This window comes from Neodiprion pinetum, chromosome 1 (genome assembly GCF_021155775.2).
Source record: "Neodiprion pinetum isolate iyNeoPine1 chromosome 1, iyNeoPine1.2, whole genome shotgun sequence".
NCBI classification, from domain to species: domain Eukaryota; kingdom Metazoa; phylum Arthropoda; class Insecta; order Hymenoptera; family Diprionidae; genus Neodiprion; species Neodiprion pinetum.
In genome coordinates, this window is record NC_060232.1 from 5,958,193 (window position 1) to 5,974,605 (window position 16,413).

Below are 16,413 nucleotides of genomic sequence, written 5' to 3' on the forward strand. Positions count from 1 at the left end.
GGGATTTAGTTTTATTTACAATCCGTCGGTGCAATGGAGCCGCCTAAGCCTTGTTTCGCGATAATAACCGAGGTTTTATATCCATTCATGAAAGCCGAGCCACCCACTACTTAACATAAAAGTAGAAAAATACGCCCATTGATACCGGATAGAAATTGAACCGCTTTTCGCAAATCTACTACGTCGCGCATATTGAAATCCAATTAGGAATGAAACAGTCTGGTAAGAGAGAGAGAAGAAAGTGCGAAAAAGTTTTCAATGAGTTTCAACGAAATAACATCACTTGTTTCATTTCAATAACTCTCGGGCGGATTGAGCGGAAGAACTTTTCGCCCCGGATTTTCACCTCGGAAATTTAGTTGAAAGCTGTCCCTTGGGTTAAAAAAGAGGAAGGAAAAAATTGTCGTCAAGCGTATTCGGTACGATGGTGTATCCAGCTTTATTGCTGACTCGCGTTTATCCTTGTCTAACAATGAGCGTTTAACAATAAAACACAAGGCGAACCTCTCCCCCAGATCGTCGCGATTGAAAACGACTTCTTCCAGTTGCAGTATCAATCACAATCGCTGTCAGTATACCGGTTCGGGCTGTTTTAATTTCTCCCACGGTTTATATATCGACGCTGTTTCGAGGATAACGGCATCCTGAGAAAGCCCTCAGCATCCGAGGACATCGCGAGACGATTGGAACGACGATATTAATCGTGGACGATGGACGCGACGCGGATCTTGTTATAACATGTATGTTATATATATATATATAATAAAATAAATATATATATACGTATAATATTACGGAAGCGTCTTTCACCCTTATGGCCAAAATTTATCCGCCTGGTCGACAGTTTTCCAATAACGAATCAACGCGTCTGGAATTTGGAATCGGGTGACACGGTGACGTCGAAAAATATAAAGGGCGCGGTTGAATCGGGAAAGGGGCAAAAACTTTTCGACGGAGCATCCTCGCGTGTACTTGTAGGATAAAATCAGTAAAAGCATATCGGAGCTCTCGGAGAGGGAGGCGAGTAATTTTCAAGCATGACAAATTAAAGAAGATGATAGCAGAATTTCTGAACGCCTCCTGGCGATGTGCCGTTTAAGGAAAAACTTTCGTCCCGAAGGTCGACCCGGCTCGACAGAGGCGCCGATATCACCGTGATTCCGGATTCTCGCCCACTGTCTGTCGCGTATTCTCGCTCGTTTGCAACTAAACGATCGTTTACAGATACGCCAAAAGAATCGAAAATGTCAAGGATCGCGTTTAGGGACCAGGGAAATCCTCGCGTGGAGAACGGTGGGAATCGTCAAAAGCCAATATCGGTTGTATTCAGTTCCTCGATTAGTCAGTGTCGATATTCCCCAGCTAATCATATTCATGTAACTAATTATACCGCGCGTCTGTTATAATTATACCGCGAATAAATCCGGTTGACTGAACTCCAGATGTGCGCAAATAAGAATTAATGTATAGTCGGTAACTTCAGCTGATTCCTAAATTCTGTCAAGTATTTGCGATATAGCTTTTTTGTTTTTAAGTTATTGAACTTTCAACCTGTTTCTCAATTCTTTGGAAATGTTCCTAAAATTGTGTGTAACCTTTTCAGATTCCTACCACTGCTTTAATTTCCGGAATTTGCGTAACGATCAACCTGACGTCAGTTTGAAGAATACAAGACCAGTCCAGTGACTATAAAGCAAGTAATTGATCCATGTTTTTTAAAGTTCCTCGTTCCAAGCGATGAAAAAATGTTGCATAATTATCAAATGATGAAAATAATGAAGACTCGTACGTATACTAGGTAATAGTAATTGTTCGAGAAGAAAATAGCGAACGATTAATTCGTGCCGCTCACAGCGAGTCTCCTGCTGAACTAGATTAATGCCTTTTTTTCGTATCAATGTCTAATTTGCTAAATTGATCAAACTGGCACTGTTAGATTAGTGTGAATTGCGCGTCGACTTATTGGACGGTTGGTAATTTGGCAAAATTTCGCGTGGCAGGGAGGCGTCGATGCAGACGGCTCCTCAACGCCGTTTGCAATTATGTACAGTATCAGCTGATTTGTTCCCAGTACTCTTATACCGGACAATTTCAACTCCAATTGCAATTCCAATATCTGAATCCCCTGTCTATAAGTGAAAATGGACCGTTACTCCTTATCTTACGAACATTAAGCGAATCAACTCCGCATTATGACAAATTTCCGCTTCTTATAGTTCCCAGAACATGGAACCAATTCTCACCCGTAGTTTCGTCAATTTTTTGCCCAAGAGCTAATCAGTGGCAAATACTGTCCTGCACAACGTGGCATGTGGAAAAATGATTCGTGAAACTTTTTGCAAATTTTAATCAAATAAATTCGCGGAGAGTCCTTATCTTTGATCCATTTCTAGAATGTTAGCTTACGATGCAATGATAGAAATCGTTGAGGTGTGCCATTATTTAACTAAACTTTTATCTGCTTACCTTTCGTCTAAAAATTTTGGGACAGAAGGTCGACGGTCAACTTAACCGTATAATCTGGAACCTCGTGGAAAAGCCGAAGACGTGCGCCGCGGGAGAAATGACTCAATCTTTACTTTTTTAACTTTATACTTACACACATTCAGCGATATTCAGAGAGTGAAAACATCGCAAGACCAATTCGTTCTGAAAAATCTATAGATTTTCAAATTTTTCGATCATTTTCATCGGGTTTATCTCGTAAAAATTTTCTCCTCCGCATTGTAATTTCAGAACGCTATTTATAGACGAGGTTTTTTCGACGGGAAATACATTTCTAGGGAAACCAGAAGCAGGGGTTTTCAATGAAAATAATAATACTCTGTAAAGTAAAAGTAATCGAAAAGAAGAAAATACATAATAACAACTGGAGTCAAGTCATATCTCTTGCTTTCCTTATGTAACACATTCACGCTTTCTATAAATCTGTTATTTCTCAATTATGCTAACATTTTATTTTACGTTATTTCAAATACCGTCAACTTCGAAAAAATCGTTAAAATAACCCCGGATAATTTAAATCGAAACACTAGTAGAACCGCTTGAAATAATTTCATGTAAATTAGATCGCAATGCAGATTCGCAATTGAAAAGTAAAATAGATTATTCCTAATCCGTAAATTCCCTGTTTGAACAATGCATAAATAAATTTTTTTTTTTTCCCGTATTCCACCAATAGACGCACAACAAATGACGTTATTTCGCTTCAGAGAATGAAATACCGCGGAGCGAAATATATAAAAACTTTTTGATGAAGTTTGCAGCTTTTTCCACACCTCGTGATACACAGCCAGCTCATGACAATGTGTCGCCGCCACTTAATCGGCGTCAAGCCCTCCGTTTACCTGTCGTAAGAAATGAGATATCGCGGGATCAAGAAGAGAATCAGTTCCACGGGATTTTGCCACCCAAGCTGGTATGAGTCGTCGGCATTCCGCGGGGTTTAACCAATACATACCGTGTTTCTTGACGCCTTTTGCCTTTAACAAACCGAGGTAGAGAAAAGCCATTCGTATTCCCGTAACAGGGGTCAGATTTCACCCGAGGATCGAAGCGTCATTATGGCCTGACAAAGGCGAAGTAATCATTTTTTTTTCTTTCATATCTCATTATAATATGACTTTTGTCCGTATGTTCAACCTGTGCTACTGCACCTCGAGGATAACAATCTATTACAAATTTCACATAAGGATTTTCTAACTATCATGTATAATGTGCAGTGCAGGGATCAAAATCTTGATGAGTATAATTATTATATCACGTAATGTACGAAAGTGAATTGAATTAGCTTCTGAGAGCTCACGAGAGTTTCTGATTGACAACTCCATTGAAGCTACAGCTGAAAACTCAGTATAGCTACAATTTTTTCTCTCGTTTTTCTTAGATTTTCTTCGCTTTGTGCATACAGGTAAAAGCTTGTTTGAATTTCGCCTACGTGTTACATATCGTATCGTCGCGACGACGTTCCAATCTGCCAACTCTCACCAACGCGATGCGAAGTCTCGAGAAATCTTATTGTTATGCATTTGCCTGGTTTTTTGGTGGAAATAAGTAAAAGAAATCACATGTCATATATTATATGGATCCTTTTTTCCTTGAAAATATACCTGTATATGTATACACATCGGCATGGATCAAGGTAGCTGAGCCGCGAACGCCGCAACTCACGATATTCTGTTGGACCAGCTGTGGGATCTTACACGCTCCTTCAAAAAAAAAAAAAAAAAAAATTTTGCCACTCAGAGATTTCTCGATATAAATACGAATTTTGTATTTTCTGTCCGTTGGGTGGAAAAAAAATGAAACGATAAGGTAAGAACAGGTTGAATAAAAAATAAAGGCTGATCCTTGCACTATATCGTCACGTGACGGGAAATCTTCACACAAAGAGAGTGCGAAAAATACATTTATCCAATTTTATTAAAAATATGTTCCATATGGCGCTCAGCTTTAGACCAGACGAAAACAAATGTTCGCGTTTAAATGTATCGTATACAATCTTGTTTATAGCGGTCAAATTTTCTTACGATAGATTGCGTCGATAGAAAATCTATATATTACATCTTAGACGATGACACATTAGTCGCATTCCACTTTATCATTGAGGCGAGTGATATAATTGTTTTCGACCGTAATACAATTGCCATTTGGTAATCAGAATTGCATTCCCTCACGTACTGTTTTTCGCAATACGAATATTGCCCACTATTTATTAATCGAATTATCACAGAGCATCAAGCATATGAATTCGGAAATTTATTGCTCAATTTTTCATTAACATAGAAAAATTATAATTTAAAAATGTCTTTATAGATGGATAATAATATACTTTAGTATAAATTATAAAACCTCTTATTCGTAATAACTATACAGTGTTATTTTATTTACAAATCATCATTCATTCATTCATGTTTATACCGAGCACACAAGTTATGCTGGTTCCAATCCATGATATATAAATGGGTTGAAAACTCCTAGCTCGGGTTATTGAAACGTACGATTTCACAAATGCCCTTAGAATTCTTTGGAAGTAGATCAGTCCGTTGGAGCTGGGCAGCCGGATTCCTTAAATATATCTGTACAAGCTTGTCTCACTCGCTTACCAAGATCCTTGACATACTTATGTGCAGCTCTGTCAATCAACGTTGGCCGTAAGTAGCAGCCTGTAGTTTCTGCCTCGCAGTCTCGATAGTGGTGAGAAAGGGCCACGTCTGGGTCGACCACGAATTGCTCGAACCCTAAAACGAACGTCGAGTCGGAATGCGAAGGTGAGTACCTAACATCGGCAGAACTTGAATCTACGATTATACTGTGATTTTCGTCGTTGGGTTCACGAACTCACTTTCCGAAAATACTGATGTACCTGGCCGATGGTGCCATATGAAGTGGTTTCCCATCTCCACCACGTCTTGAGAACGTGCTATATACTTACTCCTCTTATCGGGCTTCTCCGGATTTTCTACTCGTTCAGTTTTTGCTTGGAGGTAGAGGTACGGCACGTCTGAAATGAAGTAGCACAAACAATAGTTTTGCTACAATTAACAACGCTTTGAGTATCGTTACGAAATATACGTTTTTCAAGCTGAAGTAACGCTTACCCGGGTCGTAATTCGTCTTATCGTCGCCGTACATCAGATAAAAAAATACGTTTCTGAACTGAAACGACGCGTATTGATTCCTAACGCCGGAAGGATTGGGCGGGTCGAGAAAATTGAGGAGTTCCTTAAAGTCCTTGTGCATTCGCGGCACGATAAATTCATCTATATCTGATACCAAGACGTACTTATAGTTTTTATGGAAAGAACTTCTGTAGAGACAATCGTTTAACGCTGCAAATTGTCCATAGACTCTGAGGGTAAGCTCGAATTTATATATCGAGGGTAGTTTCCACTCGAGGACCGTTGCCACACCTCTCGAGACATAATGTGCCAACACTTGGGACACCTCGGGAGTAACGGACTCGTTGTAGAACATTATATGACCGGCTCCTAGCATCAGTTGATACTCGATGAACTCTACAAGATGCAGTGCTCGGCCATATTCGTGATGCAGTACTGAAATTGTTATTCGAAACTGCATAATAATATAAAATACTTGATCCTAGGATGAAGTTGAGGCTCACCAGGTCCGCATACAGCCAAAAACTCGTCCTCGTCGTCGTTAGCCTGGTTCACACCACCCTCCGGGTAGCGAACATTGACAAATTGCAACTCATCCAGATTTGCAAGAGTGGTATTTGCCAGTGCAACTTTCAAGGGAAGATGCTGGGCGTAATAAAATTCCTCGAAGTCCATGTTTACTGGTAAAGTTAAATCGCAAAGGACAAAAAAGGCCGAGTACTTCAAGCCCCAGTTTTCTTTTATCGGTTGCACCCGTGACGCTGTCCTATTTTGAATAATCCCACGCTCTTCGTCTACCCCTCTGTATTCTAAGTAACACGTCAGTGGCTTGTCCTTCATCGCCAATGGCAATACCGCAATCACTCGGATCACTGCCCAAGTATTCTCGCCTGAATTATCGTAGTGGCGATCCTCCAAGACTATTTCTGGTCGGGAGTCCAAGTAAGCGGAATAGATCATTCCATCCGTAACGGTTGCGGATTTCCATCGATCACTTATTTCCGATTCCAGTTCCGGCATGAATCTCATTTCGAGGTCTAGAATTTCGGCTGTCATCGCTTTCATGTTGTACAAATCTCTCAACTTTGCATTTCTCTGCAAATAATTACGGAAAAAGACAAGTTTTGTGAGTATACATTATTGTCAGATTCGTAAATATCATGCACCGAATATATATCGTCGGTGATTATAGCTTTAGTCATCGAATTACTGACAGAGCCGTTATCATTACCTTCCTGTGACCAAACAAATAATATTTCATTGTAACAGGTAATGTTCCAATTCTAACTATCTGGTGAATGTTTTTCTTGGCACATGTATGCGGGCCCGAAGAGTATGATGCATATAAAATAACATGGCTGTCCGATCTGGGCCCAATATAAGAATTCGATTGTAGCCATAATACGACATTCCACATTGAAAACAGACGGGGATAATTGATCGATCGATATCAACTATATCAATTAATCGCGAAGCTAGCTTGAAGAAACACGTGTTGATAGAATAGGTATTTATAATTTTATCCCTCAGGTACGACAATGCAATTCGCCATCTGTACTTACCGCAGCTTGAACAAGAACGAGAAATGTTAGAGTAATGAAAATCCCAGCGACAATGATCGTCTTCACTTGCCGTGGAAGTGACGGCCATGTCGACAACGTCGGCTTGTGCAGCAACGTGTACTTCACCATTGCATTCTTATACGTCGGACACTGTACAGAAAACTGACTCAAACATCATTCACTCACCTGGCCACGATAACACGCCTGTTATCAGCAGGTACAATATCTAGATATACCTACCTTTTATCGGTCCCGGCAAGATACGCTTCAATAATCACTATCGCACGCTGAATACCCCACTGCTGCGTTCAATGTAATTTTTGCATGAGTTCCTTTTATTATTTATCGATTGTTTGCCCTCTTTCTTTTACAGTGGCGTCGGGTACTCAGCGTGTGATCAGCGGCATCAATTCAACGATGTCTAATGTAATTCTTTCAGTAACATCAAACATTCAACGATTTTTTTTGGATCGGGTTTAATGGATCTGGTTTACCGATATTAATATACGCCTCTGGTTTCCAAATCCAGGAAGGATTTACCAAATGGCACAGGTGTGGTCAATGTGAATCCTATTCGTCTGTTGACGTCTTACAACCTCTTCCGACTTGACTTGACACCTCACTGAATCTTGGGCATACCTACATAATGTTAAATAACATTGTTGCAGTCCTCTTTGTCTGACACTTTGATTCTATTTGTCTGTTTGTTAAATTACTACACGTACACACGAACACTTGTATTATACATAGTATATATTGTACTACATCAAGAGGCGTATAAAATAAACTAAAACTTTGAAATATGGAATTGTGATTTTTCTTTCCCAACTTTTCTGGGACCTATCGCCAATCTTGTGTATTTCGGCCGTAAGTTTTAATCTGGTGTTCATAGGTCGGACCTTGCTTTTGTTGCGATTTCTAAAGATTCATAGAACCCTCAGAAATACAGTGTGTACGTGAGAATAGCAATAGACCAACTGCTGGAGAAATTTGAGGAACTTCCTTGCTTTTCGGCCACAACTCTTGATTCTCTGCTCGCTGCGTATTCAAACTGAAACCAATACCTTCCTCTCGCGATTTAACGTCGATATAGTGGATCACACGAATGACTCCGGAATTTTTTGCATTCATAGAACCTTTGACAATAAGGCCCAGGCCTTAGTTTTTATTGGAGCAGAGAATTGGTCGTCTCAAATTCGTTTTTTACAACCTTTTCATGACTATTTGGATCCCCAGGAACTCAAAATACGCAACGAAAACGGGATGGGACCAACTGCAGAGAGGTTGCGAAAGAAATTTTTCGTTTTTCGGCTGTGACTTTTGATCCGTTGATCGCAGCGTATTGGGACTGCGCCCAATCGATTTCTCTCGCAAAATTACGTCCGAATAGTGCCACAAATAATTTATTCCAGCACTTTCGAAAATCGCGAAAATTTTCGCCAAAAATGCAAAGGGGTTAGCCTTCCTTTTTTTTTTACCAAAAAATTTTTCGTCTCAGAATTGATTCGTAGGACTCTTTCCCGAACAATTGAACCCCAAGGAACTCAGAAAACGCAGCGAAAATGGCGTGGGATCAACAGGAGAGAAATTACGAAGGAGAGACCACCTGCTGAAAAATGTCGAGAATGCGGGTTTTCGTTTTTTGGCTGTTACTTTCGATGCGTTGATGGCAGCGTATTGGGACTGCGCCCAATCGATTTCTCTCGCGAAATTACGTCCGAATAGTGCCTCAAATAATTTATTCCAGCACTTTTCAGAATCGCGAAAATTTTCGCCAAAAATGCTAAGGGGTTAGCCTTCCTTTTTTTTTTCGCCAACAAATTTTTCGTCTCAGAATTGATTCGTATGACCGATTCCCGAACAATTAAACCCCAAGGAACTCAGAAAATGCAGCGAAAAGATCGTGGGATCAACAGGAGAGAAGATACGAGGAAAAAAGCACCTGCTGAAAAATGTCGAAAATTCAGGTTTTCGTTTTTTGGCTGTAACTTTCGATGCGTTGATGGCAGCGTATTGGGACTGCGCCTAATCAATTTTTTTCGCAAAATTACGTCCGAATAGTGCCACAATTAATTTGTTCAAGCACTTTTCAAAATCGCGAAAATTTTCGCCAAAAATGCAAAAAAATGCCTTACTTTTTCTTCATTTTTAAAGCCGAAAATTTTCGGTCTCGGATACGATTCAAATGACCCTTATCTGAATAATTGGACCCTCAGGAACTAGGAAAACGCAGCGAAAGGAACGTGAGATCAACAGGAGAGAAATGGCGAACAAAAAAGCACCTGCTGAAAAATTTCGAGAACACAGGTTTTCGTTTTTTGGTTGTAACTTTGGACGCGCCGATCGGAGCCTATTGGAACTGCGCCTTATCGATTGCTCTCGCAAAATCACGTCCGAATAGTGCATGAAAGAATTTATTCCAGCACTTTTCCGAATCGCAAAAATTTCCGCCAAAAATGCGAAGGGGTTAGCCTTACTTTTTCTTCATTTTTTGAGCGGAAAATTTTTTGTTTCGGATTCGATTCAAATGACCCGTACCTGATTTATTGGACCCTCAGGAACTCAGAAAACGCAGCGAAAACAGCGTAGTGATTTACAGACCTAGAAAGGTGATAGGGAGAGAAAGAACGACGCTTCTTAACACTTCGAGTGTATTTTAACACACATTTGAAAGATACGAGCGAAATTTTTCATCATCCAACTGTCGCAGAACGGCAGCGTTATTAGCCGACCCGTTCACTGAAGAATACATCTTCAGTCAACGGCTGACGATCGAAGGGCCTGGCCGCTTGAGTCTGGAATCGGCAGGAGAGATAAAGTGTGTATTTCTTGTATGAAATGTGAAAGCTAAAATCATTATACATCATATCATATCATCATACATCATACATCATACATCATACATCGTACATCATACATCATACATCGTACATCATACATCATACATCGTACATCATACATCATCATGCATAGTATCAAAGTTCGAAACCATAGTTTGGATGTCGGATGTTCAGAAAGTGACGTCACCAATTCAGAATCAGCTAGCCGAATTCCTCAGTCGGGAAACAACCGCGCAGTAGAGCGGACGGATGAGAGTCGAGCTCCGCAAATTTCGAGTAAGGGTTCTCAACCTCCCGATCCCGCGCTTCGGGTCCGCTACGTATTTCGAGTACCGGGTTCTCAACCTTCCGGATCCCGCGCTTCGGGTTCGCTACGCGGTGAAACTCGACTTCCAGGATAAGCGCTCCGTGGTTCCTGGTTCATGTTTACAATAAATTATTTCAATTCGTTTTTCGCGCAAGCCCAAACTCGGTAGCTGTCAGTCCGCTAATAAAATTTCTCGACTTCCAGGATAAGCGCTCCGTGGTTCCTGGTTCATGTTTACAATAAATTATTTCAATTCGTTTTTCGCGCAAGCCCAAATTCGGTAGCTGTCAGTCCGCTAATAAAATATCTCGACTTCCAGGATAAGCGCTCCGTGGTTCCTGGTTCATGTTTACAATAAATTATTTCAATTCGTTTTTCGCGCAACCCCAAATTCGGTAGCTGTCAGTCCGCTAATAAAATTTCTCGACTTCCAGGATAAGCGCTCCGTGGTTCCTGGTTCATGTTTACAATAAATTATTTCAATTCGTTTTTCGCGCAACCCCAAATTCGGTAGCTGTCAGTCCGCTAATAAAATTTCTCGACTTCCAGGATAAGCGCTCCGTGGTTCCTGGTTCATGTTTACAATAAATTATTTCAATTCGTTTTTCGCGCAACCCCAAATTCGGTAGCTGTCAGTCCGCTCATAAAATTTCTCGACTTCCAGGATAAGCGCTCCGTGGTTCCTGGTTCATGTTTACAATAAATTATTTCAATTCGTTTTTCGCGCAAGCCCAAATTCAATAGCTGTCAGTACGCTAATAAAATTTCTATAACTTTATAATCTTCTCACAATCTTTCTGGTAGATTATATCGATAAAAAAATTTTATCAAACCTTACACATTATTTTTGATTTGTTCTCACGCTGAAAATATTTATTAGTATTCGGGGTATAACTCGAGGTGGTTGAAGGTGGTCGGAGGTGGACGAGGAGGAGGACGAGGAGGACGAGGATTTGTGCTGGGTGAGTAAAACACTTTTATAATATTTGATGGCAATTATAATTATATTTCATCTGAAATATTACAAACTTGTCACGTTTACAATAAATTATTTCAATTCATTTTTCGTGCAAGCACATATTCAGTAGCTATGAATAATCTTATACAATTTATTATATTATTAATTAATCAATTAATATTCTTATAATATTTAATGGCAATTGTAATTATATTTCATCTGAAATATTACAAACTTGTCACGTTTACAATAAATTATTTCAATTCATTTTTCGTGCAAGCACATATTCAGTAGCTATGAATAATCTTGTACAATTTATTATATTATTAATTAATTGATTAAATACATTAATCCTTACACAATATTTTCGATGTCTTCCTATACTAAAAATATTCATTACGATTCCAGGTATTACCCGAGGTGGTCGGAGGTGGACGAGGAGGAGGACGAGCTGGACGAGGAGGAGGACCAGGTGGACGAGGAGGAGGACCAGGTGGACGAGGAGGAGGCGGGGTGGGTCGTGGGAGAGGACCTCTCCTCTCCTCAGAGGAGTGGAGGGGAAGGGGCAGGGAAGGGGGAGAGGTGGGCGGGGAGGGGAAAGGGATGGGAAGGGAAGGGGAGGGGCGGGCGGCGGGGAGGGGGAAGGGAAGGGAAGGGATGGGGAGGGGTGGGTGGCGGGAGGGGGGTGGGTGGGCGGGCGGGTGGGAGGGAGGGAGGGAGGGAGGGAGGGAGAGAGTGGAGGACGGATGTCGATGCGAGCCCGTTAGAGTTAATAGAGCAGTACACCCCCCCCCCCCCTCCTGCGCCCGCCCGCCCGCCCTCCCTCCCTCCCTCCCACCCTCCCTTCCTCCCTCCCTCCCACCCGCCACCCACCCCTCCCCATCCCTTCCCCCGCCCCGCCGCCCGCCCCTCCCCGCCGCCCTTCCCGCCCCTTCCCTTCCCATCCCTTCCCCGTCCCCGCCCACCTCTCCCCCTTCCCTTCCCCTCCCCCTCCTCTCCTCCGAGGAGAGGAGAGGTCCTCTCCCACGACCCACCCCGCCTCCTCCTCGTCCACCTCGTCCTCCTCCTCGTCCACCTGGTCCTCCTCCTCGTCCAGCTCGTCCTCCTCCTCGTCCACCTCCGACCACCTCGGGTAATACCTGAAATAGTAATGAATATTTTTAGTATAGGAAGACATCGAAAATATTGTGTAAGGATTAATGTATTTAATCAATTAATTAATAATATAATAAATTGTACAAGATTATTCATAGCTACTGAATATGTGCTTGCACGAAAAATGAATTGAAATAATTTATTGTAAACGTGACAAGTTTGTAATATTTCAGATGAAATATAATTACAATTGCCTTTAAATATTATAAGAATATTAATTGATTAATTAATAATATAATAAATTGTATAAGATTATTCATAGCTACTGAATATGTGCTTGCACGAAAAATGAATTGAAATAATTTATTGTAAACGTGACAAGTTTCTAATATTTCAGATGAAATATAATTACAATTGCCATTAAATATTATAAGAATATTAATTAATTAATTAATAATATAATAAATTGTATAAGATTATTCATAGCTACTGAATATGTGCTGGCACGAAAAATGAATTAAAATAATTTATTGTAAACGTGACAAGTTTGTAATATTTCAGATGAAATATAATTACAATTGCCATTAAATATTATAAGAATATTGATTGATTAATTAATAATATAATAAATTGTATAAGATTATTCATAGCTACTGAATATGTGCTTGCACGAAAAATGAATTGAAATAATTTATTGTGAACGTGACAAGTTTGTAATATTTCAGATGAAATATAATTACAATTGCCATTAAATATTATAAGAATATTAATTAATTAATTAATAATATAATAAATTGTATAAGATTATTCATAGCTACTGAATATGTGCTTGCACGAAAAATGAATTGAAATAATTTATTGTAAACGTGACAAGTTTGTAATATTTCAGATGAAATTTAATTATAATTGCCATCAAATATTATAAAAGTGTTTTACTCACCCAGCACAAATCCTCGTCCTCCTCGTCCTTCTCCTCGTCCACCTCCGACCACCTTCAACCACCTCGAGTTATACCCCGAATACTAATAAATATTTTCAGCGTGAGAACAAATCAAAAATAATGTGTAAGGTTTGATATAATTTTTTTATCGTTATAATCTACCAGAAAGATTATGAGAAGATTATAAAGTTATAGAAATTTTATTAGCGTACTGACAGCTATTGAATTTGGGGTTGCGCGAAAAACGAATTGAAATAATTTATTGTAAACATGAACGAGGAACCACGGAGCGCTTATCCTGGAAGTCGAGATATTTTATTAGCGGACTGACAGCTTCCGAATTTGGGCTTGCGCGAAAAACGAATTGAAATAATTTATTGTAAACATGAACCAGGAACCACGGAGCGCTTATCCTGGAAGTCGAGAAATTTTATTAGCGGACTGACAGCTACCGAATTTGGGCTTGCGCGAAAAACGAATTGAAATAATTCATTGTCAACATGAACCAGGAACCACGGAGCGCTTATCCTGGAAGTCGAGAAATTTTATTAGCGGACTGACAGCTACCGAATTTGGGGTTGCGCGAAAAACGAATTGAAATAATTTATTGTAAATATGAACGAGGAACCACGGAGCGCTTATCCTGGAAGTCGAGATATTTTATTAGCGGACTGACAGCTACTGAATTTGGTCTTGCGCGAAAAACGAATTGAAATAATTTATTGTAAACATGAACCAGGAACCACGGAGCGCTTATCCTGGAAGTCGAGAAATTTTATTAGCGGACTGACAGCTACTGAATTTGGGCTTGCGCGAAAAACGAATTGAAATAATTTATTGTAAACATGAACGAGGAGCCACGGAGCGCTTATCCTGGAAGTCGAGTTTCACCGCGTAGCGGACCCGAAGCGCGGGATCCGGAAGGTTGAGAACCCGGTACTCGAAATACGTAGCGGACCCGAAGCGCGGGATCGGGAGGTTGAGAACCCTTACTCGAAATTTGCGGAGCTCGACTCTCATCCGTCCGCTCTACTGCGCGGTTGTTTCCCGACTGAGGAATTCGGCTAGCTGATTCTGAATTGGTGACGTCACTTTCTGAACATCCGACATCCAAACTATGGTTTCGAACTTTGATACTATGCATGATGATGTATGATGTACGATGTATGATGTATGATGTATGATGTATGATGTATGATGTACGATGTATGATATATGATGTATGATGTATGATGTATGATGTATAATGATTTTAGCTTTCACATTTCATACAAGAAATACACACTTTATCTCTCCTGCCGATTCCAGACTCAAGCGGCCAGGCCCTTCGATCGTCAGCCGTTGACTGAAGATGTATTCTTCAGTGAACGGGTCGGCTAATAACGCTGCCGTTCTGCGACAGTTGGATGATGAAAAATTTCGCTCGTATCTTTCAAATGTGTGTTAAAATACACTCGAAGTGTTAAGAAGCGTCGTTCTTTCTCTCCCTATCACCTTTCTAGGACTTTAAATCACTACGCAGCGTTAAATACTGTCTCATATACGAAGCATCCATTTCATCTCGTTCAGAATTAGCGCATCCGTTATGTATTGCAGTTACTCTAAATTTTTTTCCATCCGAATACTTTTCGAAAAACAATTCCGCTTCTCCACCCAACGCAGATACTTCACTTGCGACCAGCTAAAACAGCGTTTCGATTCTATGCCTATGAAAATTCAAGATCGAGAGAGCAAATGAAAAGTTGTTGGAATAATTGTGAAGACTAATGTTATGGAATACATCGAGCGCGCGTCGAATAGAACCCCATTTCGAAATGAATAATTCTTCTCTTTTCATATCATAGCTAATCTAGTAATGTAGGTAAATAGGATGGTTGGAGGTGTTCGGAAATGGTAGGACATTTCAAAAGTCAAAGTCGACGATGATCCCGTGCATCAATTTTATCGTTACAGATTTTCTTTTTCCATGAGGCATAGAGTATTCAACAACGATAATGCAGTCCTTAAAATTCATCATTCATCTCTGTCTGGAAAGCTAATTCGCAAGGCGTGGTGTTCTATTCTATTTGCATTATTAGAAAAATACCCGTACTCTACATACACTGTTTCTAATCTTTTGCTACATTTGGTTTAATCCCCATGCTTCCACTGCACGAATAGTCGGAAATGTTTTTGATTATCCATAATAAAATAAAAGAAGTTACAAAGCTTAAATTTATTGTGAAAGCTCTAATGAATACATCAAACTGCGGTCGAATCAATTCGTTTATTATTTGCACATGACCTCTGGATGTTTGATAAATTATTCCTCAATACATTGAAACATACGTATTTATATTTAAATATCATGCAATGGGCTGTGTAAACTATAAACTATAATTTCTATCGAATAGCTGCTTTTACATCAACAGGGCTTTGAGACTCAGTTCCGTTCGTCCTCCTCCTCGTCCACCTCCGACCACCTCCAACAATCGCCAACCACCTCGAACAACCACCGATAACCACCTCGGGTTGTACCTGGAACAGCAATGAATATTTTCAGTATAAGAAAACATCGAAAACATTACGTAAGGATTCATATAATCACAGGTTTTGTTTTTTGGCTGTAACTTTCGATGCGTTGATCGCAGCGTATTGGAACTGCGCCCAATCGATTTCTCTCGCAAAATTACGTCGGAATAGTGCCACAATTAATTTATTCCAGCACTTTTCAAAATCGCGAAAATTTTCGCCAAAAATGCAAAGGGGTTAGCCTTCCTTTTTTTTTCACCAAAAAATTTTTCGTCTCAGAATTGATTCGTATGACTCTTTCCCGAACAATTAAACCCCAAGGAACTCAGAAAACGCAGCGAAAAGATCGTGGGATCAACAGGTGAGAAGATACGAGGAAAAAAGCACCTGCTGAAAAATGTCGAAAATTCAGGTTTTCGTTTTTTGGCTGTAACTTTCGATGCGTTGACCGCAGCGTATTGGGACTGCGCCCAATCGATTTCTCTCGCGAAATTACGTCCGAACAGTGCCACAATTAATTTATTCCAGCACTTTTCAAAATCGCGAAAATTTTCGCTAAAAATGCAAAGGGGTTAACCT

The 16,413-nt window shown here is 40.2% G+C and overlaps 1 protein-coding gene and 1 long non-coding RNA gene across 2 annotated transcripts; one reads left to right on the plus strand and one right to left on the minus strand.

The window, feature by feature from the left end:
- The first annotated feature begins 673 nt into the window (after positions 1-673).
- On the plus strand, positions 674-7,983 carry LOC124222232 (uncharacterized). The gene is made up of 5 exons (XR_011177117.1): positions 674-740; positions 1,604-1,693; positions 5,133-5,270; positions 7,152-7,400; positions 7,557-7,983. It is a non-coding gene; the product is annotated as an uncharacterized lncRNA (long non-coding RNA).
- On the minus strand, positions 4,424-7,312 carry LOC124222156 (uncharacterized). The gene is made up of 5 exons (XM_046632835.2): positions 7,184-7,312; positions 6,125-6,716; positions 5,601-6,056; positions 5,345-5,503; positions 4,424-5,240 (listed from the first exon to the last, which is right to left on the minus strand). The coding sequence occupies exons 1-5, from the start codon at positions 7,310-7,312 to the stop codon at positions 5,038-5,040; spliced, it is 1,539 nt and encodes a 512-aa protein (XP_046488791.1). The 3' UTR covers positions 4,424-5,037.
- Positions 7,984-16,413: the final 8,430 nt, after the last annotated feature.